At 39.2% G+C, this 25,872-nt stretch overlaps 2 protein-coding genes and 1 non-coding gene across 5 annotated transcripts; 2 read left to right on the forward strand and 1 right to left on the reverse strand.

The window, feature by feature from the left end:
* Positions 1–99: 99 nt before the first annotated feature.
* On the reverse strand, positions 100–12,185 carry LOC145213459 (polypeptide N-acetylgalactosaminyltransferase 4-like). Of its 2 annotated transcripts, XM_080081742.1 has the most exons (10): positions 11,719–12,185; positions 9,610–9,782; positions 8,620–8,739; positions 7,483–7,618; positions 4,954–5,191; positions 3,872–4,048; positions 2,745–2,876; positions 2,383–2,493; positions 1,191–1,343; positions 100–797 (listed from the first exon to the last, which is right to left on the reverse strand). In XM_080081742.1, exons 1-10 carry the CDS (start codon positions 12,102–12,104, stop codon positions 669–671), a joined length of 1,755 nt encoding a protein of 584 aa, XP_079937868.1. In that variant the 5' UTR covers positions 12,105–12,185; the 3' UTR covers positions 100–668. The 2 variants fall into 2 exon arrangements, with proteins under 2 accessions (XP_079937868.1, XP_079937869.1); XM_080081743.1 differs by lacking the exon at positions 8,620–8,739.
* Trnas-gga (transfer RNA serine (anticodon GGA)) lies at positions 3,624–3,697 on the forward strand. The gene has a single exon. It is a non-coding gene; the product is annotated as a tRNA-Ser (tRNA).
* Positions 12,186–18,655: 6,470 nt separating the features above from the next.
* Positions 18,656–25,838, forward strand: LOC145215072 (uncharacterized). 2 transcript variants are annotated; one of them, XM_080083721.1, is made up of 7 exons: positions 18,656–18,952; positions 19,220–19,327; positions 19,502–20,324; positions 20,593–20,712; positions 22,361–22,497; positions 24,135–24,233; positions 24,739–25,639. In XM_080083721.1, the coding sequence occupies exons 1-7, from the start codon at positions 18,787–18,789 to the stop codon at positions 24,798–24,800; spliced, it is 1,515 nt and encodes a 504-aa protein (XP_079939847.1). In that variant the 5' UTR covers positions 18,656–18,786; the 3' UTR covers positions 24,801–25,639. The 2 variants fall into 2 exon arrangements, with proteins under 2 accessions (XP_079939847.1, XP_079939848.1); XM_080083722.1 differs by lacking the exon at positions 20,593–20,712 and having other exon boundaries at positions 18,657–18,952; positions 24,739–25,838.
* The last annotated feature ends 34 nt before the right edge of the window (positions 25,839–25,872 follow it).

Consider the following 25,872-nt stretch of genomic DNA (forward strand, 5'->3'; position numbering starts at 1 on the left):
TACATACTTAAAAAACTACAATTTAGCCCAGACAATAAAAAAGTTTGAGAACCACTGATCTAAACAGTTACAAACCTTACACAAAAATACACAAAACACCACAATAATCCACTTTTTTCACGGTAATGTAACATTTCGGTTATACAGTGGTCGCAATAACTGCAGTATTTGAGCAAACTACGAAAAAAAACTTAAAAATAGTTCGTTGATAAAAACTGCACTGTGGAATTTTCTTTCAAAACTAAGTTTTTTTCGTCATGTTGAAATTGTTGGAAGGATTCAAAAATAAGTATTCGCAAAACATAAAGATAGTTTAACATTAAATCAAAAAGAAAAGCGAAAAATATTATTTGCTAATAATAATGAATGCAATAAGTGCTATCCCGTACCCTAGCAACACGAAATTAAATAAATTTCACGTAATTCATGTTTGTTACTTTTCTAATTCACTAAGATTGTCGTCATTAGCAACACGCAACATATGGATTGAGTCAAAAAAATAACTCATAAATATCAGACACAAAAAAACAGAAAAAAAAACACCATCATCGCTTTTTAAGCAAAAACAAAAATCGCTTTGTTACGTCACAACCGATGCTTGTGGTGACAGCATTGTGACGTGTAGGACGTCATATTGCACAGCGTGTTGCCGGTAGCAACGCGACACGTCATGTCCAGTACCACTGTTGGTGAAGGTTTCCCCCCACGCAAGGTTTCAGTGTCAGTTCCGGTTTTCCGTCTTTATTCATTCCAGCCTCCAGACATTTCTCGTTCAGTTGCGTTCGAATCGTCCCGTCCTTAAAACAAAGTCATTGATTATCTCAGGTTTTCATAAGGTCACCGAGTTCTCATTTTTTAGACATTTTGTCAAGCATGAAGCCGAACTTTATTATAGTTTAGAATCGATACATACAAGTTTTGCATTGGGTTAGCAAGTATATTTTTCAGTTAGTGGTAATGTACTGCAAAACCTGACCCTATACCCTCATGCATTCTCATAGAATTTACCCTTACAATGTGTAGGACATCGAAACGTCGGTTATTTATCCTAAAAACTGCGGGAATAACAATACTCGTTTGTACATTATACGCCTGACAGCAACAGCTTGATCAACTTTCAAATGTTCAGCAACTCTTTGCGCCACCTATCGGTATTAACAAACTTTTTTTATGATTTCTATGTTACCGACCTGTGAGTGCGTCCACTGCTGGACACGTGGCGGTTGTCGATTGTCGGAAACGCAATCCAACATCGTCACTGAGTCGTCCGAACCCACTGCGCTCATGCACATTTCCTTCTCCGAGTTGAAGCGAACCTCCTTGCGGGAAGTGTATTCGAAAAACTGTGCAATATCGAGTAATATCGGTTTGTTACTGGGCAAAGATTACAACTACCCAAATGCAATTGTTGCGAAGTTTCAGAGCAATAAAGCGGATTAATACAACATAAATCAATGGTTCCCAACAGGGAAGAAATTTACTTTGAGTTTTGCATGTGGTTTGTAAATAGACACTTAAGCTCTGGCAATATAACCTGTGAAGTTGATAAAAGATCCAATTTTAAATGATCTTTTTATGGTTTAGGATGTAGTATGTAGTCAATTTGGAAGCTTTTGGGAGTCAAATTGGGAAAATGTTTTTAATTGTTAAGTGAGGAATTCGTCGATAAAGGTTGAGAACCACTGATATAAAGGATAAATGCTTAACTTAAACATGCAGAAATAAGCGATTGTTTGTAAAAAACACAATAATTCAAAGTTCCCCGTCACCAATAGATCGACACTATTTAATTATTCACCGCTAGTTGCTAGGCAACACAATTGGTTGCAAAAAAATATGAATAAAACTTTGATTGACGTTTAAATTTGTAAATTTAAGGTGCCGATCTTAATTAATTTCCTTAATCCAAAATTTTCTAAAAGAAGGTGTTTTGATTTTTATTGCAACTGCTTTGCAAGAAGTTTACCACTTTTATTGCAAAGAAATTAAAACTAGAAAAAAGACGGATGTCAAAAGAGAACTGCGGTTGGCCGTTTTAAACATAACTTCGTCTTTTTAAAAAATGATTTCAGCGAATGTTTGTAAGTATTGCTGCGTTTCATTTCATGCAGAATATCTAAATTTTGATTTCCCCAACACAACAAACGCCCCAATAACCCGTAATTACATCACAGCGTATTATTACACCGGTTGAACCTGCAACGAGTGGAAGGCATAGCAAGTGTTGAGTGTGAGTTTGCGGCCGAACCAGGTACGTGTGAGATTGGCGAACCTTGGCATGGGTGGTTCCCGGTTTGACGGGTAGTACAGACACCGATGTGCGCTCTTGCTCGCTATCTAGTGGTGACAGGGAAGATTCATTAATCACGTGACAGCCGTTACCTGGTTACCGCCCTGCCCATGGCAACCGAACACAGAAACTCGTCCGCCTGTCGGGTTATGCTGAGGTGGAGCGTAGTCAAGGCAATATGACGTCATACCGCTGTTTCGGAACTGAATGGTTTCGTGTTAGTTGGGAAAATGTTTTCAACAAACAGGAAATTTTAAAAGATTTTTTACATGGTAAAACAACAACGATTTTACTGTAACTGTTTTTTTAAAACTTAAAATCTTGCAAATAAAACTTAATTCTGGCCTGTGTTTGAAACAAATTATGTTCGTATCATTCAAACTGGATTTTATAATGAGCTTTGTTACGTCACAACAATAGAGTATGACGTCACAAACTAGATAATATGACTCACAGCTCCGTAAGAACCCGGTTTGTCTTCTGGGACGTGGAGATCAGGATAAACATTGTCAAGATACCACTTGAAATCCCGACACTTGAGGCGCTCGCGAAGCTGCTTGCGATCTGTGACATCACCATAATCCTCCTATAACGTCACAATAAAAGATAATTGCACCATGTTTAAAATCTGAAACGTCAGTTACACTAAGGCAATTCATCACTAATATTTATTTTTTACGTATTGTATAGGACAGGGGTGGCCAACTTGCCAGTCGTTAAGATCGACGAAAATTTTCTTAATTGTACGCGATCGACTGATCAGCCGTAATTTAGGCTGACACTAACACAAAGCAATAACGCAAATTTTTTCATGCGATTTGCTTGACAATTGCCACATATTTATGGTCATGAGTTTTGTTGGCAAGCATCACCTAGTTATTACAACAATAAAACGTCGCATATGCACACAATTTTTATCAAAGTAGTCAGTGGGAACTTTTAAATCTCCCCAATCAATAGCAACAGCTTCGTTAAAGCAAACACTCAAGTTGTGACGACAAACATTGTAGTTGTTACGACATAATTTGGTGCCAAAATAACAATTGTTACGCAACAAAGAAAGTGACAATTACTTAGGTATTGTCTTATTACACATGTGTGCGTTGTTTCAAAATGACAGAAGTGCTGTTTTATAATATTTAATTTGTTTTTCAATTAATAAGCGTTTGATTAGTTGTGGAGAATTTAGTGGCGATCGACCAGTCAAAAGCAGGCGATCGACCAGTCGATCGCGATCGACGTGTTGGCCACACCTGGTATAGGACAATCCCCTACTACGAAGCTGGCATGTGCAGCATACGAGGCAGGCAGCAGTTCTTGTGATTCGACTTTCGCCTGTGTAGCTCAGTTGGTAGAGCGCGAGTCCTGGAAAGACTCCTGTCGTGGGTTCGAATCCCGCCGCAGGCTGGATTTTTCTAGCCTACGGCTTGCTATATGGGAATGCTTGGGAAACCGGCTAAAGAGGTAACGCTACAAAATGGTTCATTCTGTCATACATTTATCTTATTGTGACGTTTGTTTTCATTAGATTCAGTGAAAATGTTTGTAGATCCAGTTCCCTGCAACGTTTGTTTCACTAACCTTAACAGCCGGCGGGTTCCTGATGTAGAAATGTTGTTTGTAATCATCCATCCAAACCTCAGCGGCACGAAGCGTGTTGGTGAGAAACTTCGGGCGCGGATAGGGAGACTGCTTGGGAAACACGTGGCCAACATGCGAACAGGGGATAGTTTCAAGTTTGCCGCCGCACATCCACGTCTGCGGAGGAAAATGAGTTTGAGCTGAGGAGTGTAAAGTGGAGTGAGCTAGAAAATCAAACCCAAACCCGGACCGTCTTACAACTGAGCAAGACAGCAATTTATGTTGTCATGTTAAAACCATTTGAAGTTTGGACGATGCCACGTAGAGTTGTAAGTCAGGTCGGGCTTTTCTGGCCGGGGGCTTTAGTGTATATAGGCCTGTCAATCGAGTTTCGGGCCTAAACGGGCTTATTAAAAACGATTCAGGTTCGGTTCGGGTCGGGTTTCGGGCTCCAATTTTATTTCTAAGAGAGCGATATATTCCAATCCTTCTTAACATGTGCTGTAGCGCCCACTATTGGCAGTTTTGTGAAATGCTTGAGCAGATCGAACCTCAGTTGTTTAATACAGTAGATCAGGGGTGTCCAAACTTTTCTTAATGGGGGGCAGTTGTAATCAGGTGAAGACGCCCGCAGGCTGCACATTGGACAGATATGCAGTAGAGTAGATCATGTTTACAGACAAAACGGCTTCTTATTTTAAAATTTGAAGTGGGCGGTAATATTGAGGTATCTTGCGACGTGCGCTTGTGTTGCGTTCCACAAGAAACTTAACTTTATGAGATCATCAACTGACTGCACAGTGCAACCGCCTCAATGGATATTTCATCCAACGAGTTTGTAAATTTAGGAAAATCACACAACACCATACCTCGCGACAGACCCATCGGGGTAAGGTATTAGCATCCAAAATTTTAGCAATCTAGCAATAAAACTTAGTGCTTAATGTAAAATTTAAAAAACTTACATCCCAACCCCCTCTTCAGCTGCTAAAAATTCAGCTCTTTGCGCCACCTATCGAAAATTAGCTAAATGTAGGTCTGTCGTGAGGTATGGTGTTAGTAGATTTTTCCCCTTCACTTACCCTGAACGACAGCTCCAGGTTTTCCCCTCCCCAAATCTCCATTCCAGCGTCGTAAGTCCCGATGTGACCGAAATAACTTTTGCTGACCGCGAACAAACCCCCTGCCATGGTGGGCGATCTGATGGGGTCCACAGGTGACTTTCTCCTCTTACGCTCGTGGTCGGGTATTGTGTGCCACTGAAACGTCAACCGCCAGTCAAACCCGCCTATCTGAGGTTCGTGTCCTCCATAGTAATATCTGAAACAAATATAACAATGTTAAATTTATCATTCCTTCACGTGACTCAACTGTTTATAAACGGATGTAGCCCCCATATCACTGACGATGGCATGAGCATTTGCCGAAACGTTTGAAAAATAAAGCATGTAAAGCATTTTCACCATTAACTGTTCAATTTGAAGGGGAAATTATTGGTAAACCTTCTGTCAATATAATTTATTTGCTGTTCGTTTACAAGCACAACGGCACTTGCCCCTTTTTTTACTAAAAATATTTCAATTGTAAAAAGTTGAAACTGGAAAAAGTCGATAACAGACCCAATATTAAATGATCTTTGTATGGTTTAGCATCTACTAAGTGGTCTATTGGGGAGGAATGAAAATGTTTTGAACTGTTAAGTAAGGAATTCCTCTCTGAACAGTCAAGTTACTGGACTAACCATTTTTTGAGTTTGTAAAACTTGAAGGTGAAAAAATGTCTAAACGAAAGTTGGGCAATCATTTCAATCACGAAACGCACCTTCGCCCCAATTTTCAAAAGATTGCCACAATTTTCGCAAACTATCACAGGTGTGAATTCGAAACAAACTTTCAAAACGCCTCGAACAACACAAAAGTTTATGGATTTGTCGCATTCTGGGTTGAATGGAAACGTTCAACTAACTGGACTTCCAGATGTTATGGGTTCGAATCTCGCCTCGATTCTTGTGTTTCAAGTAACAAAAAACTTAGATCGAATCAAGAGGGATATGGTGGGTTATGTTTCCAAAATAGAAGGAAAAACTTCAGTACTTCAAACCACAAAGTGGATTGGGGAACAAACAAACAAACAAGATTGATGGTTTGAACGGCAAAAGTAGGCAATTTAAAGTCAGACATACGCCATATCTTTGAAACATAGATTATCCCGATGAAGGCGTCTTGTATAGGATGTCGAAACGTCGATTATTCATAATAAAACACTGCTGGAAGAGCAATATATGTTTATACATTATGCCTCACAGCAAATAGCTTGTTTATGAAAGTGTGAAGCATTTTGTGTGTACATCAGGGTTAACTGCCTGCACCTGTGCTTATCTTTACTGATCCCGGTCATAACGAAACCTACAATTTACCGATCACAATTTTCCCGCCATTATCATTCACATCACGACCCACAAGTTTCCCTCGCACGATCTCACAATGCGAGGATTAAACCCGGCTCAGTGTGAGATTGTATCTTAATCTTACAGGGAGAAAAATATCTAAGTTCGACTGTCAATCAAAAATCATGACAATGTGAAAATCAGAGGGTTGCCGAATTTGTCAAAGTCTAAAACGCCAACTCCGGTAATTTCAAACTCTCCATCTGTTTCGAATTGCCCAGGAACGTTTTGAAGTGCTTCATAAGTTCATGTTAGAGACAAGCTATAAGTTCTACCAAATTCAAAACGGTTTTCGCGACCAAGAAACACCCAGATTTTATTATTTGTAAAATTGAAACCTCCCACTCCAAGGGGAATCCCCCTTTGCCTGTCAAACAAACAATCACTCGACCTATGACATCACAATCAAATATGGACACAAGATCTTATCACCATGGCAACTGTATCCACAAATCACGACAACGATCGATTGTGACCTTGAGAGGTGACCTTCACAAAATGATTTTGTGCGCACATAAGGTCGAGATGGCGTAATAATAATTTCCCTGTTTAGTCTTGTTTGTGTGAAAAGAAATTCAAATGGGGCAAATTTGGTTTTGCGAAATTTGTTCAGTAAATTAGGGTTTGTCGCTTGGAAACGAATTGAACCTTCGAAACAGGGGTCGGAAACCCCTGGAACACGTGTCTATAGATGGCCACGCGAGGTGTTTTTCATTGCACGCCATGTTGACTTTAAAGTTAGTATTTTAAAGTAGTTTTTTTACATGATTTAATAAATTGTTGTTTTATGTTTGTTAGAATAAGACACACCAAAAACCGAACTTACACATTCAAATCTAGCCTCTTGGTAATTGCTGTTTATATCAACTTTCACAAACAACTATTAGACTCGAAAATATCGGCACGCGGCGTCCTAAACCTGTCTTAAAGATCACTGTCTGTCTTATTCAAAAAATACTCACATTTCTGCTTCAGTGCTTAAAGCGGAATCGAAACCAGCTATGTAAAGTCAAAACAGTTTTAAAGGTTTAACCATAAAAAACGCACCACACTCAAACGTGCACCATTAAGTCGGAGCCAATTTTTCTAGCCACCTTAACATCGCCCTGCACAACTCTTTCGCAAACTCGAAATAAACTGAGTAGTTAACTCTGCATGTACTCACTCGAATGTGTTGTAGTCGATTGTGTCGATCACAGGAACTGTTATAACCGTCTCATCCTGATTTATCCGTTCCAGCAGAGGTTCAAGCCAGCCGTGCATACATTCACAGTGACAGTCCAGGAACGTCAAAACTTCGCCTGAAAAAAATATGCCTGGATCATGAAACGTGAAACAGTGTAGTTCAACGTCAAACTATGGTTTTGTGGGATTCAGCACAGTATCATTGTGTGGCCTGCTGTACGTGTTCATGTGGAGTTTGCGTTACACTGAACCGCATTCAACCACCTCACACCAAAGTGCTATCGCAGTTTGGCGGTTCCACGGTTTCGCATCGCCTATATTCGACATTAAACAGAAAACAACAGCTGAGGAATTCAGCGGCGAAATTAATTTTTGTATCTTACATTGCAAAACGAAAAACAAAGACTGTTTTAAGTGTATTAAAGCTCCAATCTAGTGTGTATAATCCGTAACTTAAATCATCTGTATTGAGCGCACGTTGGATCAGGACGATTTCTGTAAAGCACAGTTTTTTATCCCAGTCACGTCACAGTCAAGTCACGGATAGTTTACACCATAAGATACGGTTTCAGTACTTTGCTGTAAAACGCATTGCACTTAATAGTGAGGGTTGCCACAGATATAAAGATACAAATAAAGAGCTTGATTTTCCAAGACGTCGTCCAACAAAAATACTGTCGGTATGGCAACCCTGTCTGTAGCACATGTGACCGGGTCTTTCTGGAATGTTGCGTTTGTTTTCTTTTATGACGTGTTGATTGTGACGCACACATAAATATGTCATGGTACAAAATAAATATGCTCCGGTTGTGAGGCACTCATCCCCCCTCCCTGTAAAAGTGGGTCGAACATTTCATCCGAATTCGGTGGCTTGGCAGTGACCAAATTGTATTTGTCATATCTTGTATAAACGTGTGACTTTTTGTACCGGTGATAAGTGATACCAGCATTTCCGGCTAGGTGATTGTTATAGCGCAACTGTGTGGCTATGATTTCTTTCACCAAGCGAAATAAACTCAACCCAACAATAAAATGTTATAGGAGTAAACACGCACTTTTAAGCTCACAAGCAAGCATGATACAAAATAGGAAGTTATCTAGCCGAATGTCATATAACCTTCAGCGAGTGACGCGCCCAGCAACCTGGCCCGAACCAATCCTTCCCTTTTCTTCGTTCGAACCAAACGGACTCGCTCCAAACCTCGGAGGTAATCGGAAAGTTTCTCTTTCAAGTAAGCTGCGTTAAAAAAGTTGCAAATCAACTTAATACACAAAAATATTTAGACCAGTGGTACTCAACTGGTGGTCCATGTTGTCTACAAGAAGCCCACTATATTTGTCGATAAATTGAATACAGTTGCAAATAGCTTTGCTGTCAAGCAAATAATGTCAATTTTTATGCCAGGTCTTAAAGAAACTGGGTTTTAAAGAAATGTATTTCAAGTCAAATGCTTGCTTTATAAATCTCTTCTGGCAATTGTATTTTTATTCCGACGTTTCGACGTCCTATACAGGTTTTTACCTCCTATACAGGTCGCCTTCATCAGGGTAAATTACACTCAATGCTTGTTGTTTATGTTTACTATACTTAAAAACTCAAAACAAATAGTGGGCCACGACGTTCTTCACACTTGGCTGGTGGTCCATGGCCTGAAACAAGCTGAGAATCATTTGTCTAGACACAAGTTACAATTTGCTGAATCATTGCATGAATGAACATGCGTGAAGTTCCACAACTTATAGTTGCACGTTTTTGCGCAGTTTCAAAACAAACGAGATTGGATGCAAATTTAGTTCGGTAATATTTGGCCTCTACGTGTCAGGGCGCTCCCCTATAGGACATAGTATACTGAGGTGTAAAAAAACTTGGACTTTGTTGTAAGACCTGGAAATTTTTGCTGGGAACAATAAATGTCCTTAAATCAGAGAAATTAGAACATGAAAAAAATTCTTCATTTTAATCTTAATTCAACAAAATTTCGAAAACTTAACAATCTTGCTATCCCTTCAAATTTTCAAAGGAGATGTTACGTGGGGAAAATGCCACAAAATCTTCGTAAATTTAAGTTGACGAAAAGTGAATTTGTAGTTTGGGTAGAAATCTTACGTTTATCGCTGAAATCATCGACCAATATGATTTCTGTGAGCAGTGAGCTTGGAGAGTTGTGAAGGACGCTGTAAATGGTCCGGATTAAAGTTGTCCAGCCCTCGTTGAAGAAAGCGATGATTACACTGGTTGTCGGCATGCGACGGTAATCAAACGGAGCCCTCTGTCGACATCTGCAACAAACACGTAAATTAACGGAGCCCTCTGCCGACATCTGCAACAAAACAGAGTTGTAAACGGGCCTGAAACTAGAGCCTGAAACCCAGCCCGAACCTGATTCGTTTTTGTGAAGCCTGTTTAGGCCCGAAAGTTTGATTGAGAGGCCCACACATTATAGCTTCAGAAAAGACCAAGACAACATACACATGTAGACAATTGGTCTCGAACAAGGCGTTTTAGGGCTGTTTGACATTAGGTCAGGTCCAGCAACTGGCTTCTTGGCTAGTTAAATATAGAGACACATAGCGTAAAGTCAGGTCCAAACCCGGCCCGTTTTTAGAAACCAAAGCCCGGCCCGACTTGCAACCCCGAAACATAAACGTCAATTAACGGAGCCTTCTGTCGACATCTGCAACAAACACGCACTCATGTGATTAGAACAGGGGTTCCCAAACTTTTTTGGTCTGAGGCCCAAATGTCTATTTAATAGCGATTCGTGGCCCACCACGTGCTGCAAATTTAAGCACAAAAAAAGCTCAAAGGCAGGCGAAATGGTTTCCAGCAATTTGTTTTTAATGAGATACATGATTGCTCTTGAAATTTGGCTACAAGATACGGAATTCTTTGCAAATATTATGTTTTTTCAAAACAAAGTGCATAATATCTACAGTATAAGAAAACAATAGAATCTGTTCAAATGGCTCTGTGGCCCATTGAAAATGTCTTGGTGACCCAGTACTGGGCCATGGCCCACAGTTTGGGAACCACTGGATCAGAACATCCGAACTTATACGAGGTTGTGAACATGACACCAAGGTAAATTTGAACATTAATTGATTTGTAAAGAGGGTTGGCCAACACGCTCTGTGTAGCCAAACCATGTATTTGTAATACTTCAACATATGCTTGTTACAATAAACGGGTTGACACGGTTTAAGCGGGTTGACCAACACGCTCTGTGCAGCCAACCATGCAGTTATACGTTTCAATATAAGCGAACGTTTTAAATTTAGTACATAACCTGTTGCTGCCAGTCATAATATCGTGCACTGTACTATACTCGCATTAAGTGTTATTTGATGAAGGCGACCTGTATAGGGCGTCGAAACGTCGGAATAAAAATACAAATGGCAGAAGAGACTCTATAAAGGTTTTTAAATTGAGGCTACTTGCACCAATGATTTTGCCAGTTCTAACAAATATCCAGAAAGCGTTGGGATAAACTTCACAGGACAGAAACGTTGACGAGATCCAATCCAGGTATAAACAGTTACCAAGTACAAAAATGCGCGTTGGATTTGGGTATCGAATAAATAATTGATGAGGTATTAATAATAGTTCAGCTATTAGAAGGGCGCTGTAAATCAACCGACGGATTGTAACAAAATGTTGAACTAAAATCGATTCGTCCGATGCTTTCGAAATGTTCGCGTTTTTTCCTTGGTGATGTTTGTTTTAACTGTTATTTAATAAGGCTTGCGTTAAAGATCATAAGAGGTATTTGTTTGCGATGAAAGACTTGTCCCTTCTGTGTGAAGGACTTTACAATGTAGTTGAGTTTGCTACACACATTTTTGGTAGGGGGGAACAGGTCTTTCTGGGTTACTTATAAGGAGCAACGAGGATCCAAAGTTACTTTTAGGGGGACATGGTGCATGGAAGGTTGACAACCACTGGGCTAGAGTTATAAATCACCCCAGTAGATGCAATCGTACGTTTGTAGCACACCCCCCAACAACCCCACCTAACGGTTGCACCCCCAAACCTACTCATAGTTCATGTAGCCCCACCTAACGGTTGCACCCCCAAACCTACTCACAGTTCATGTAGCCCCACCTAACGGTTGCACCCCCAAATCTTCATGTAGCTCCACCTAACGGTTGCACCCTTAAACCTTTATGTAGCCCCACCTAACGGTTGCCCCCCCCCCCCTCCCCCAAACATACTCACAGTTCATGTCTTGCATCCCTGAGATTCCGATGCAATGAAATCCTCTCACTGACGAACTGATTTACTGCAAACGTTTGGATGCTGTCCTCCATCTTCCTCTGGTCCCAATCATTCAAGTTGAGGAGCCTCAACGCGCTCCCTCCCTCCCCTGGACCGCTAGGGTCAAGGTCGTTGGGTCGGGGTAAAGCCGGGGCTTCCATGGCCCTGTAGTGAGCGTCAATCACAACATTGCGTTGCCCGAAGTCTTCTGCACGCTCATCCACCGTTTTGAACGCCCCCTGCTGGTCGGAAGTGAGGTGGAGATAGACGGTTGTCGTGACAACCACACACGCTACGAAGAATGTCAAACGCGCGAGACGCGATCTTCGTAATTTCACAGAAATCATATCGCTACAGCGAAAACGAGTGTCTACAAAATGATAGTGACCTCACAATTGCAGGATTCCATCTGATTTTTATCATGAAATCTGGAAAGTAAAATTGAGAAAATTAATTTCGAGAAACAACAAAGAAATTTATCAGTTGAGTTTTTGAAATTTCTGTTCTTAAATATACTCAACTCTGAAAATCTGACAATTTAAACATAACTAAACATAAATTTTCCGGCAAACATCGAGAAATTGTGAATATTTAACATAAAACTGCCATTCTGCTATCTTGGACCGACTGTTACTGTTACTCCAAAGCTTTGTTTTAACAAATCCAACCCATTTTTTTTCTGTATGTGGTCTTAAACCTTCTGCGAGCGGAGGAGAAACGTTTCAACAATTGAAGTTTTGAAACAAACGCCCAGTGACAGAACGACACGATATTTGAAAAATTGCTGCGGAATTTGTCGCTCCACCGAGTATTTGATCCCGGTGTAAAAAAACCTGGAGTGTTTGAAAAGGCTGGAAATTCTCCCTCTATTCAAAATAAAATCGAGGGATTTGTAAAAAATTGTCGGTCACAAGTAACTGATGTAATAGATCACGTGATGTCACAGTCCAGCTAACACGGGCTATACTGATGTGAAAAATGTTTTGTAATTTTATTTCTAAGATGATTTTATTGGCGCCCGATATTGTGATCAAATTTACGCGGAAATGAGAGTTCACGCAGCTTATGCCTAATCACGATAATGTTTCATATGACATTGTATTCGAACAGCGATGATTGCTAATCACCACGCTAAACTCGTTGCTATTCATCCAGAAGGATTACAATTACCGCGAAAATATATTTTACTTTCGCCAGAAACTGTGCGGAATAATTTGCCACAAACAGTTGTAATGTTCGAACAACACAATCTTCGCGTCATTGAGGGAACAGAAAACAACAGTACAGTTCAGAGGTCATCTGCGCAACTTCATTACAACTGAAACTGCAGCTTCACGTATGACGCCAATTTATCAGCCGATCAGGTTAAATCCCTTATGTAGCTGGGCAGGATTTTCAATTACTCGCTTTAACGAACCCAGGGAATCAATTTTTGTGCAAAGAACTGGAAAGAGAATTGATTAGCTTCAGGGTTGTCGAAATTTTGAAACTGGTGTTGACCAATCACAGTGGCTTATTGCCCTGCTTTTTAACCAGGTTTGTCACGTGATCCAAACTTCATGATGAACCGCGCTAAGTGGTGAAACGTAGCAAGGGAAGTTAATCTCGGTACACGGTTCATGGCTGTGTCGCAAAAATCAAACCAATACTCGAGTGTGAATTACTTTCAACAAAAATAACAGCCTAAAAACCGCTAACAAATGTTTGAATTTTTTCTGCTAAAATTAAAACCAGTGTACAGACTTTGGGGTTAGGCTGTTTTAACCAGATTTTCGTAAAACATGTTTCAGATTCCTGCATTCTCAGAAAAAAATGTCAAGATTTAAAAAGTTGAGTCGATTAAAATCTGCAGCACACGTCATTTAATCTCCTCCTAACATTCGCAATCTATTTCTGACAACTTTAAACGAGCTTTGACACAGTTATATGGTGGAAACACGTCTACAAACCCGCTTAAGCGAGTATGTACGACCCATCTATCTTTGCTGAAATATTGGACACTACAAATTTAGCCACTGCCCAATAACACGTGGCACATTAATACCACCCACCAGATTAAACCGGCTAAATATATCTGCATTTCCGACTGTTTATCTCAAACTGAAAACATTTTACCCTGCAGCCATTATAAGCAGAGCAGTAATTATTTGAGGGATAAAAAACTGCCACATATCCAGTGGTGGGATTCAATTTTTTTGTCAGCCGGTTCTATCACAAAAGTCATATTTTTCAGCCGATTCTTTGACAAAAGTCATGTTTTTAGTCTGTTCTGTTACAAAAAGTCCATTGACAGTAACCAGTAATGCTAACCGGTTCGCTGATCTCATAAAATTTCGTGAGACGGTTCTATAGAACCGGTGCGAACCGGCTGAATCCCACCACTGCACATATCATGTAAGCTTCATCTATCAAACGCACAACTCCAGTCAGTTTACCTTCGTCAGCACATAATCAATGTTAGTGGTTGCGTTCCAAGCGATCGCTGTAGCCGGAGGCATTGCATTGCGCTCATGCACTTATTAACACGGCTCTCGTCACGTACAGCATGAAATGTTCGCGTCCATATTTTGCACGTAGTTGGGCATGCACAGTAAATTCCCAGTACAACGTCGCGACATATCACTATGACGTCATACAGGCGTTTGTCGGGGTCACGCGTGAAGGGACGTGAACTTTCTTGACGGTTCAGGACACGAAATAACCGCAACCGGATTCAAACACACGACTTACAGACAATTGCGATCATAGAAGCTCGGTGAAGGTTTCGTTTAAACACCATGGACTAATATATAAGCTATTGCTGCCAGGCATAATATCAAGTTTATAGAGCTCTTCTGGCAAATGTATTTTTAGCCGACGTTTCGACGTCCTATACAGGTCGCCTTCATCAGGGTAAATAACACTGAATGCGCGTAGCACACGAACAAACTGCGAAATATTGACACAAATTCACCTTACAGACAGTTGCAATTACAGCAATGCGGAAAAGAACTCATTTAATTAAACACCATTGACGAAACCATCACCTTAGCTACATGAGTTTCAGTCATGAATTTTTTGGTGTCAATGGTTGTTGTGATGCAAAATATATGTGGTGTTCATCCGGTTAATTGTACTTCACTATTCAACCTTTAGCACTGGTTTTAATGCATTAATTTCACAGTTCATCGCACAAAGCTCGTTGCAAACCCGCAGTAAAAATGTAGACCACGTGACCAAACGTCACTCGACAAAGGTTAAAATGTTTGCGCGATAAGTGCAGGCCCTCATAGATTATTTATAGCCGTGGGAATAGTTGAAACCACACAGCTGAAGTAACTAACAAACCACTGAAGGAAGTATGTTGAATAGCTTCGTCAGTTTGGCACAATAAGCTCGGCCATCCGCAACTTTAACCTGTCTTATCACGCTATAACGGGTTGCAAGGTTGGCTGCAGTAACTGAGTTTGAATTCAACGTACACAGGTCAGCATAGAACAAAACTTGTTGGTAATGAAACTGCATACTGTCTATTTATAAAGGTCCAACAATCGAAACATCACAATCTAAGTTATAATACAATAAGTGATGTCTTGTTACCGCACAACGACTTCCGTCTAACGCATTCAACGCATTCAACGCATTCAACGCATTCAACGCATTCAACGCATTCAACGCATTCAACGCATTCAACGCATTCAACGCATTCACTAATTACAAACAAAATTTCTACCGGGTTGTTTACAGTAACACGTTTGCCGATTTGGACCATCAATGATTACTTTTGTCACAAGGAATAACTTCTCCTGCCTACCACAATCTACACAAATTAGTTGACACGTTTCAGGCTACATTGTGGGGTTGATATACCCTTTTTAAATGTTTTTGATTAGTCTAATTGAAGGTTTTCGGCTGGGCCAGTACCAGTAGCAAACACCAACTTAATAAGACTACACGTTTGCTGGACCAAGCAACAACATACACTTGATTGACCCAAAAACTCTTTCCACTGCAGTTATTTTCACTTTTAGTAAACAGTCACAAGCTTTATCCGCCCAGCCTACCACAACTGTTGTAATACCGGCACAATACCACTGTTACCAATTTACAGCCGTTTTCCTGCTTCATACATTCAGTCAGCAAACAACAAATCGTATTCTGTCTGGGTATCAACTACGCTCATGACGTTTTCATTCCGACACGCTTCACTTAACAACGAATTCTTTTTTCGCAGTTTTTAATTTATAGAAATCAAAAAATATCAAAAAAATATTTGTTTATTGCACATTTTGCATGATAAACAAATAAAGTAGGACTTCTTGAATGTTTTAAAATAAATCCATTATGCAGACGGTTAAAACAACGTAAAACAAATATATCGGAAGTCTTCTGTAAAGAGAAGTTATTCTGTTGAAATGTGCAGTAATTAAATTTAATTATTATAAACATGCAATTTTGTTCTAAACAGAAAACTTTTTAGCGATGTATTTGTTTTTAAAATAAAATTGATGACTCAATGTGAACATAAATTCACAATGATCCATTAAGGAAACGAAATCTTCACAACGGTTTGCTGCAAATTGCTTCACATTTAATTTGCCACGAGCCAGTGAATATGGGTACGTGTGAATCGGTGACATCCCTTCGGTCTGGGCTGGAATTGATCAACTTGTGGTAATATACCGTAAAGTTTTATTTGCATTTATTAGTTGTCCAGGGATTGCAAAAAGATAAAGTAAGTGTGAGTTTGTACCCACTTGGGCAGTTTTAAATATTGTAATATTTTGTTTCGTGAATTTATGCTGTATTTAAATGCCAAAAAATGCACCAGCTTTTTTCATTTCTTTTTGTTTTTTTCTGGGGCCAAATTAAAACACAATTTGATTTTGTGCTATTGTTTGTCAAAGATTAGTTATAAATTTTATCAGTACCTTTTCAAGCTGATTATAAAATACATTGTATAGGTGTCAAGATGTTTATTTGTGTATTTTGTGTAAGTAACACACATTCACAAGTTTTGCTTCTAAATCTTTGCAGAACCAGTTGATTAGAACCTTTATAACATTTGTGACCAAACTTATAGTCAATGTATAAAGTGTGTGGTACATATGTGCAGTAACGGTGAGTTACCTAAATGTACTTGGTATTAGTTGCAACAACACAAAAAATAAGCAAATTGTTGATGAGCACAAGCACAAGCCAATAAGTGGAATAACACCACATTGCTGGAAGCAGTAAACATTTTTCGTAATTGTTTTAAATATGAATAAATGTTTCTAATGTTTATTTCAATCCTGCATCCAGCCTGAAAAGCCCTAACAGCCTGCATTTTTTTGATTCTGTAACATGAAATAAAAAGTCAAACAGTATTCTAACCCGAAAATTTTGAAGTTTGAAATATCACCACAAGCGATACACTTTGGCACTCAGTTGTGTGAAAAGTGCCAATGAACTACACTTAACTGTTAAACTGTTCTTTAAAAAATCAACAAACAATTTTTGGCTGCAAAAAATAAATTTGACATCATTTCATTCGTTTCTAATACCAACCCAACTAAGTATTTGAAAGAAAATCAATGTTGCCTCCAGCGGAAAAATGCTGTGATATTTCGCTGCTTATAAGCATAGATCGACTTGTTTGATAGATTATGACTGGGAAAATAATTGTTTCAGGATGTATGATTTCTGTGTAAGGTCTTAAGTTGCTTCATAAAACCTTGGCCAAACATATACGAACATGGGCTGTATGATATATCTTGCAAATCTTGTGAATTAAAACCTAATACCATTATGACCAGAAATTTAATCCAATGGACAGTTATAATTGTGCATGTGTGTGATTATTAGGAAAATCAAAATGGTTGTCAAACATATGAATATTCAACATGTTTGGTTACCGATCTTCGCTGTTTTGCATGATATGTTCTGTTTTGGTTGTTGATGTGAGGGAAAATACGTTGTGTGCCAAAAAATGTTGTCAGGTCATATTTAAATGACCTTACATTGGTTGGCTTTGTATGTAAAACAAGAATTGTGTATAAATTGCAGAAGGTTATACTGTAGTAGTAAACTTCTGATCAACTAAATATAGCAGGTGTATTTGTATTGTACTAATATCTCTCCCTAAGGTTGCAGGGCCACTAATTTACTTAACACAGCAAGGTATTGTGTGAAAGCTGGTTATTGAAAAATTTGCATTTTATGTATTGTTTCTATTAAATATTTCGTTTTGCATTGAATGTTGAAATGGTTCAAGCTGTTGTGCATTGTAACAAACACTACGAGTCCATGATATGAAAAGGTTTTGTTAGATTTGATGCAATACAGCATTTGTTTATTGTGTAGCAGTTAACAGTGTGCATTGTAGTGTTTACTGTACAAATAACTGCCATAAGTGACTGTGTTTTAATGTCACTGGGTGATTAGCGTTGTCAATTTAATTAGCATTACCTGTGGTTTCAATGTGGTTTTAATTGATTATAGAAAAAAAGTTCAACATGAATGGACAGCATGACATATTGACCTGATTAGAATTGCTTTTAATATTCTGCCAACCAAGCAAGTTTACCTTACAATGCTTCACCCCTTTACACATTGCACACTTCTGTGTACAGGAAGTTAACATAGCTTCCTGGCGATACGTTGCTCTACGTCACCAACATATTGTTGTTGTACATTTTCTGGCTATATTCACATCCAAACAGCTTGTTCCTAACACAAGTTTGCTGTTCAATGTTGTTTCATGCACACAGACTAAATTTTGCAACTGTTAAAGTGTCAAAAAAATTACAAACAAATTTGGGAATTTGGACAATGTGGTTCAACTTTTGGGTAGTCATGTCACATAGATTTCATAGCAGTTAACTGCCATACCCACATATGGTGTTGTTATGTGGTTCATCTATTCTACTATGAATGCATTAAACTATCAATTAATATTTTCCTTTAAGATATTAAATGCAACTAGATAGTAAAGGCAATGAAGGATATATTTTTGTGAGAAAATAGTTTTGTTGTAATATACCTCCAAGTTACGGCGGTTGAAACAAGATGCCACCACCGCCGCCGCCACCGCCTGTTGCCCAATCTGCACCTCCAGCATTATCTAAAACTGCAGCGAAGGGCAGGGGCGCTTTGCTGAGTGACATTAACAAGTTTAAGGGGGCGAAGTTAAAGAAAGTTGAAACCAATGACAGAAGTGCACCGGTAGTAGCAAGTAAGTTACTTCAGTAAAGTAAAAAATGGTTTTGTTTGTTGTATTTTCGAGTAGTCATCCAACTGTTATGACTTTATACATAAAAAATCAGTGTTTCCCAACCTTTACTGGCATTTTCCTCACTTAACAATTTTAAACATTCTCACTCTTTCCCAATATACTGAATAGTAGATGCTAAACCACACAAAGATTGAGAACCACAATACATGATGTAATGGCAAAAAATGGGTTCTCATAAGTTTTTACTTTACTTTGCCATGACAACAGAGCCAAAAGGAGGAGGAGGTGGAGGAGGAGGTGGTGGAGGAGGAGGTGGAGGAGGAATGGGAGGACTTTTTGCTGGAGGAGTTCCAAGGCTTCGGAAACCTTCTCCAGGTAAAGCTGATTTTTCTGCATTCTGCAACATAGCACTTCATGTTTCTTTTGTGTCATGATGATATCTAGACCCTGTGTGAGTGTGTGAAAACATTACAGCTTTTCGCTTGCTAAAAAAGTTATTGCAGCTTGACCACATATGTATGTGTGCGTTTAATTTACCTTATTAAATAGGAGGTGGCAGCGGCGGCGGTGGTTCTGCACCGATGCTTCCACCAGGAAGAAACTCTTCTCAAGGAAGTGGAGGTTCTATGAGAGGTGCTCCCCAGGGTTTGCCATCAGCATTCGGACAGCGTAATCGACCCCCTCCTCCATCTCGTAATGAACAGCCTCGGTTTGGAGGACAAAGCAGTCCTCGACCTGGTAGTATGGGAGGAGGACCACGATTTCCACCTCCACCATCAGCAGCTGCTCCGCCCCCTCCACCAAGTCATAGCAGTAAACCTGACACAATCGGACGCTCGTCAGGGAGAAACTTTCCCCCTCCACCGAGGAACTCAGCCCCAGGTCCGAGGCCGGGACTCCCGATGTCAAATCGTGCTCCTCCTAATCTCCCACCATCTAGGAACAGCGGAGGACCACCACCCCCGTCACGCAACAGTGGCGCTCCGATGCCTCCTCCGTCTCGGAACTCTGCCGGCCCAAGACCTCCCCCTCCGTCACGAAACAGCTCAGGGCCCCCACCCCCTCAGACCCCCCAATCTCGACAGCGAGGTCCACCGCCCCCTTCGAGGGGTAATAGCGGGCCTCCTCCTCCCCCACCAGGCAGAACCAACCTTCCACCACCACCACCTGGACAACATCCTAGCTCACCCAATCGAATGTCCAACAACTTACCCCCGCCACCCCCTCCATCACGCGAGGGGGGGTCACGCCGCACATCATCTATTCATGGCTCCGCCCCGCCGCCGCCCCCTACGTCATCCATACCGTCGCGAGGATCAGTTCGTGGGTCAAACCGAGCACCACCTTCCATGAATGGGCCATCAGCAGACAGGTAAAGCATCAGCCTTGTGATGTCGGTTTTCTGTTTGTTGTTTGTCAGCTTGGTTTGGTAAATTATTTAGACCTTATAATTTGTGGTTTCATTCCGTCCGAGTAATCGATTTTGAAGCTGCTTTGAAAGGTGCCTTGATTTTTTCTTTTCAACTTATACAATTTATACTGTTACTTTAATATGTTTATCCCGGGCATCCAAGCTGAGTTGGTTCACATCTGAACATTGGTAGTTTCCACTGTTCCCCCTAACAACCTTTGTCAAGTAGATACGCCCCCCCGCCCCCCTCGTCGCTTCGTGGCTCTGGTTCACGAAGTTCCATGCACGAGCGAACACTGCCGCCTCCTCCAATGCGAAATATGACAAATTCGCACCACAGTTTCGGCAGGTTAGACGTTTTTGGTGCTTCCATCTGCTCCTAGCAACTCGAAGGTTGCTAAGCTTGCTGTGCTAACCACTCTGCTGCCATAAACACACCTAAGTCATCACATACTTTCACAGTTTATGGCAAAGTTATAATTTTCTTCCACACCTTAGAACTTCAAGACAATTTTGTTGAAATGGAATTGGTGGTAGTGTGGTGAAATTATAGTGGAACAAAATCCACATTACCAAAATAACACAACAAATACTGGCATGCTACTGTTGTGGGTATACAAAAACATAGTTAGTGGTGTTTAATTTTGGTAAAAAGTTTTGCTAGTAATTAAAACAATCCCCTGGTGAATAATTATATTAAATGTATTGCTGATACAAAAATACTTGTTTGTTTAAGTTAATTTACATGTAGAAGCACGTTCAGTTGAAGCTGTTAGTTTTTGTAATTTCGAATTAATGTCTCTACAAAGACAAGCTCACAATAAACAAAGTTTGGGCGTTTAAGACAAAACTTTTTAGGCCCACAAAAAGTTATTTTTTTCAACGTAATAAATTTACATGTGATATGAATTCTGGAATGACTTGCAGAATTTATGTGCGACAAACATCTATATGGAATCATTTATTAACTTACACCTAATGGCCTCCAATATACCATGTCTGCAAATGTGAATGCATTTTCTTAAAATGTTTTAGCACTGTTAGGTGTAGGATCTTATTTCATGGATAAAGGGGAAAAAATCTTTTCTTGGTATAAGTGATGCCATGTATTATTAGTAAAACCAGCTGCAGTCATTACAAACATTGCATCCAATTATTTGCTGTGGTTTTATGCCAATATTTCCGCATGATATGCAATGCATCATCACCAAACCCTTTTCATATCACTTGTTGTTTTATCACATGTAAGATTGTAATGATTTACTTCAACTGATGTCTTTGTTTGTTCCAACACTTAACGGATACCTGATAATTAGAACCAAATATTTGAGAAAGAAGAAAAATTTGCGACTAATTTCAGCTGTAACACATTGTAAGAAGTCAACTTTTATGTTAGAGGTCATCGGACAAACACATGCTTTGTTACAAGTAAAAAAGAACATAAATGTGCAAAAATAATCAACACTTATTCCCAAAATTCAAAAGCATCTGGTTTTGTAGTCACTTCCACCAGTAATGGTTAAGATAGAGATGTGATCCCTAATCTATTTCCAGTCATCAACTTCGACTTTTAGTGCAATTTGCCCAAGCAGCATGAAACCAGTTTTGTTCAAACTGGAAATGCTTTGAATGGATTTTGAAGTGCTTAAGCTGTTGTAGATTTTGTGTTTAATGTTGTGGTGCGACGTTTTTATGACATGCATGAAGCTTTTCCAACTGTCTATCATGTTTGTGTGCCAGTGGAATCACAAGACAGTTAATTTCCAAAAAAGGAATATTTATTTCATGCATGCTTCGGTCAGTAAATCCTACAACAAGGACTTTGTTCCTTTTAATCACATTGCTTAGCATGATTATTCTATTGACTTGTTGAAAGTTTATTCTCTGACAAAACTATTTGCTGTGCTCATATTATGTTCAGATGTTGTGATTTTGATGAAAAATTCACTTATTTTCGAACCCATTTTACATTGATAAAAAAGTCGTGGTTTATTTAGAAACACGCCCCCACCGCCGCCCCCTAACCGCAACGACGTACGAGGACCACCCCCACCTCCGAACAGGGTCAACGGAATGCCAAACTCACGGAATGGATCCATGAGAAACGGGCCACCAGGGGGGGTTTCTGAAGAAGGTATATCAAAGTGTCAAAGCAACGAATATCGTAACATTTAAACTGTAGCGTAAATTAATATGCACTAATTTTATAGTGTTTTGCTGTGTTAAAGTAATAATGGTCAACTTGGAAAAATCAATATTGCACAGGTTCTGTATAGTTTACAGTCCTGTATAGCTGTATGAAAGGTTTTAACAAAATGTTTGAGGGTTTTTTTCACTGCAAATGCCAATAGAAGTTTAAGAAATAGTAAATGCCTTCGATTCTAGATATACCAGTTCATAACATTATTATTAACATGTCAACCTAAAATTTGATTTATTGAGCCAAAAATGTCAAGGCTAAAAAGACATCACAGTCCACCAGTTCAATCAGCTTGTCCTACTTAACATAACAGCCCAACAAAATGAGTCAAAATTTGTAATCAGCGACAGTTTGTATGTTAGCAAATACATACGATCCAATTTAAACAATGTTTCAAATACTTAAACTTATTTTGTTGTAAATTCCACTCTTGCAGTTAAACTTTTGTTATGGTGGAGCACAGGGTTTTTGGTGTTTTTCAGTGGACACTGCAAACATATGCGTTGTTACAAATCCATTGTTGCTTTATGCAACACTTGTGGCCACTTCTGGTTATTCAGGAAATGAAGGAAACCCAATTTAAATTAGCTTTAGTTGTTGGTAATTGACAAACTTGTAGAATAGGAAATAAGCAATGCTGCCAACATATAACATATGGTTTTGTAGCAGAGCACTTCGGGCTGATTATTCATATTTTGTCTGTAAATGCTGTACTGCTGCAAAACGTAGCAACTTGAACTAGTATGTTTGTGCTGTATTTAAGCATTTTTATGGGTCTGGTTTACAGCTTCATAAAGCAGCTTTCAAAGTGTTTCTGGAACGTTTGGTTGTTTGCACAAAGCAAATATATTTAAGCTGTAGACTTTCTGTTTTGGTGAACAATGTTATAAAGTTGTAGCACCGCTTCCTGTGTTAGCTGCTCTGATAAATCTGACTCACAGTGACACGAGCATGCTATGAGCTGGTCTTACATCACACACGAAGTGACTTCCTATAAACTAATTTTGTTATGGCTGAGTTTATCTACACAATGCAAATATGGATGGTTAGGAAATATCCTGTAGTTTAGTGAACAAATAAAGAATTGTCAAAACACATCTTATTTGGGAACAATATAATTCAATCAGTCTTATAAATGGTGCTAATTTAGCATTTTGTCCACATACTTCTAGTTTTACTTGCTACTGGTGTTCTTTAATTAGCTTAATATGATTAGTTTATTCTTCCATTGACCAAACCACATTTTTGAATTAAGTACAGTTTGGCCATTAGCAAAACAACAATTGTTTTGATCTAGGTTGAAATAGAATAAAATGGACAGTTTATGCATAATTACACTATGGTTTATTAATTGCTATAAATTGAACCTACTTCTGTCATTGACTTGTGTTGTAAATTACATAATCAACATTTTTACATGTGTGGGAAGTGAGTGTAAAAAATCCCACTGAAAAATAACAGAGTGAGTAAATCTCTTTTTCCGTTAAGGCCATAACATATGTGGAACAGTATTACAGTGCAATCCAACTCTTGTATTTGATGTTTCCAATAACATTCCTATATTTTTACAGATGATTTTGAGAATCGGTTTCAGTTCAACCAGAACTTGTCAAACCCTGAGCCGTTTCAAAATTATCCAAAAACTTACCCGAGCCATAACCCAAAAAGAGGTGAGGGACTTTAAAAGGCAACAACTCCACCATTGTTAAATATTTAAGCAACAGGATTTTTTAGTGTGTTGTTGTTAATCTGATAAACAACCAGTTGTGACATCATATTATGTCCTTGTGTTGTCATATATTCTCCTTGTTGCAACGAAAGGGCATTAAATAAGAAAGTGAAAGCTTAATGATCTCTATATTACAAAGACACAAATTTTGATTTGAACAAAGGTTCTGCTTTAAACCTAAAAAGTTGTGTTTGCTTCCAAACTTGTTATTTGCTGAAACAAAGCATTAGAAGTGTTTAGAATATTTTCAAATTTTCTGTTTGGTTTTTCACACAAGTTGCAGAAACATTTTTCTCTCTTACTTTGATCTATGTACGACAAAGTAAGCGTCATGCAAAACGAAGTTTTTGCATTACATATAAACATTTAAGTGAAATACACAACAAACGCATGGTGCAAACCAACTTCATGATTTGCTTGATGGAAGAACATTCTCAACTTTTCAGGAGCTGGGAATCGTCGTGTCCCCAACGCAAACCCTCCCCCTCCCCCACACATGCATGCATAATCACTGGAGCGTGTCAGGCTTTTATGATGTCATAGATGTGTGGCTATATGCAAAGTGGTCATTGGATGAAGTTGCAATATTTACTCAGACCCAAGCCCCTGCACACAAATGTTCCAACTGAAATCATCAGTCTGTGTGAACATATATAATAGATATTTCTTGATCGAATCTGCTGGTTAGTTTATCCTTGTTACTATGGCAATATGGTTGCCAGGGTACTTTTGATCATTGTTTTCTATTACCGTGGTGATTGGTTCTTCTTGTTGCCTTGGTGATCTGCTTTTCCATAACCTCGCATGTGCACTAACTTCATCTTGTTTTCAGCTCAGACCTAAAGTATCATGTAAATATGATGTCATAATGCTTCTCTGTTGCAAAACAAGTAATGCTTTATGATGACTAGTTGGGACAAGTTATTCTTGGTAAAAGTTTGTTTTACTGAATTTGTACATAGAATTATTCATACAAACTTTAAAGCAGCAACACTGGTTAAGTTGGTTTGGAGCAAAACATGGAAGCTCATGTTCAGATATATTTATGTCACTTGCACTCATTTCCATAGCAACGGTTGTGGTGTAACCATGGTGACCACACCAAATCTGCTTGTTTCCTGGCATCCATTGTTGCATGACGTCATAATGTATTTTGTGCCGCTTTGCAATATTTCGTTTACCGTTTATGACGTCATTATACTCATTTTAAATTGGGAACAATTCGCGAATTGTGTTGTTTTGAATTTTTCCGCGTTGTTTTATTCGATGATTACTTATTAGACCGCTTCGTTCGTTGTATATTCCACATATATTAACATTGTTTTCTCGCAACCAAGTGTGAAATTGCTGCATTAGCGACACCATGTGGTTGCACTATTGTCTTTTGTGCGACCGCAAGTTGGCGCTATAGCTCAATTGTTCGCCCCTTTTCAAGTGACTTGGCTGATTGTAAAAAAAGTTAATTTCTTTTGCTTGTGTTGATTAATTCGCGGCCCTGCTCATTGGGTCGGGAAATATATTCAAATACATAGAAATCAAGTTGGAATTATTACAGCAGGAACGTATTTGTCGGAGCAGCG

This window comes from Phallusia mammillata, chromosome 2, assembly GCF_965637545.1.
Source record: "Phallusia mammillata chromosome 2, kaPhaMamm4.hap1.1, whole genome shotgun sequence".
NCBI classification, from domain to species: Eukaryota; Metazoa; Chordata; class Ascidiacea; order Phlebobranchia; family Ascidiidae; genus Phallusia; species Phallusia mammillata.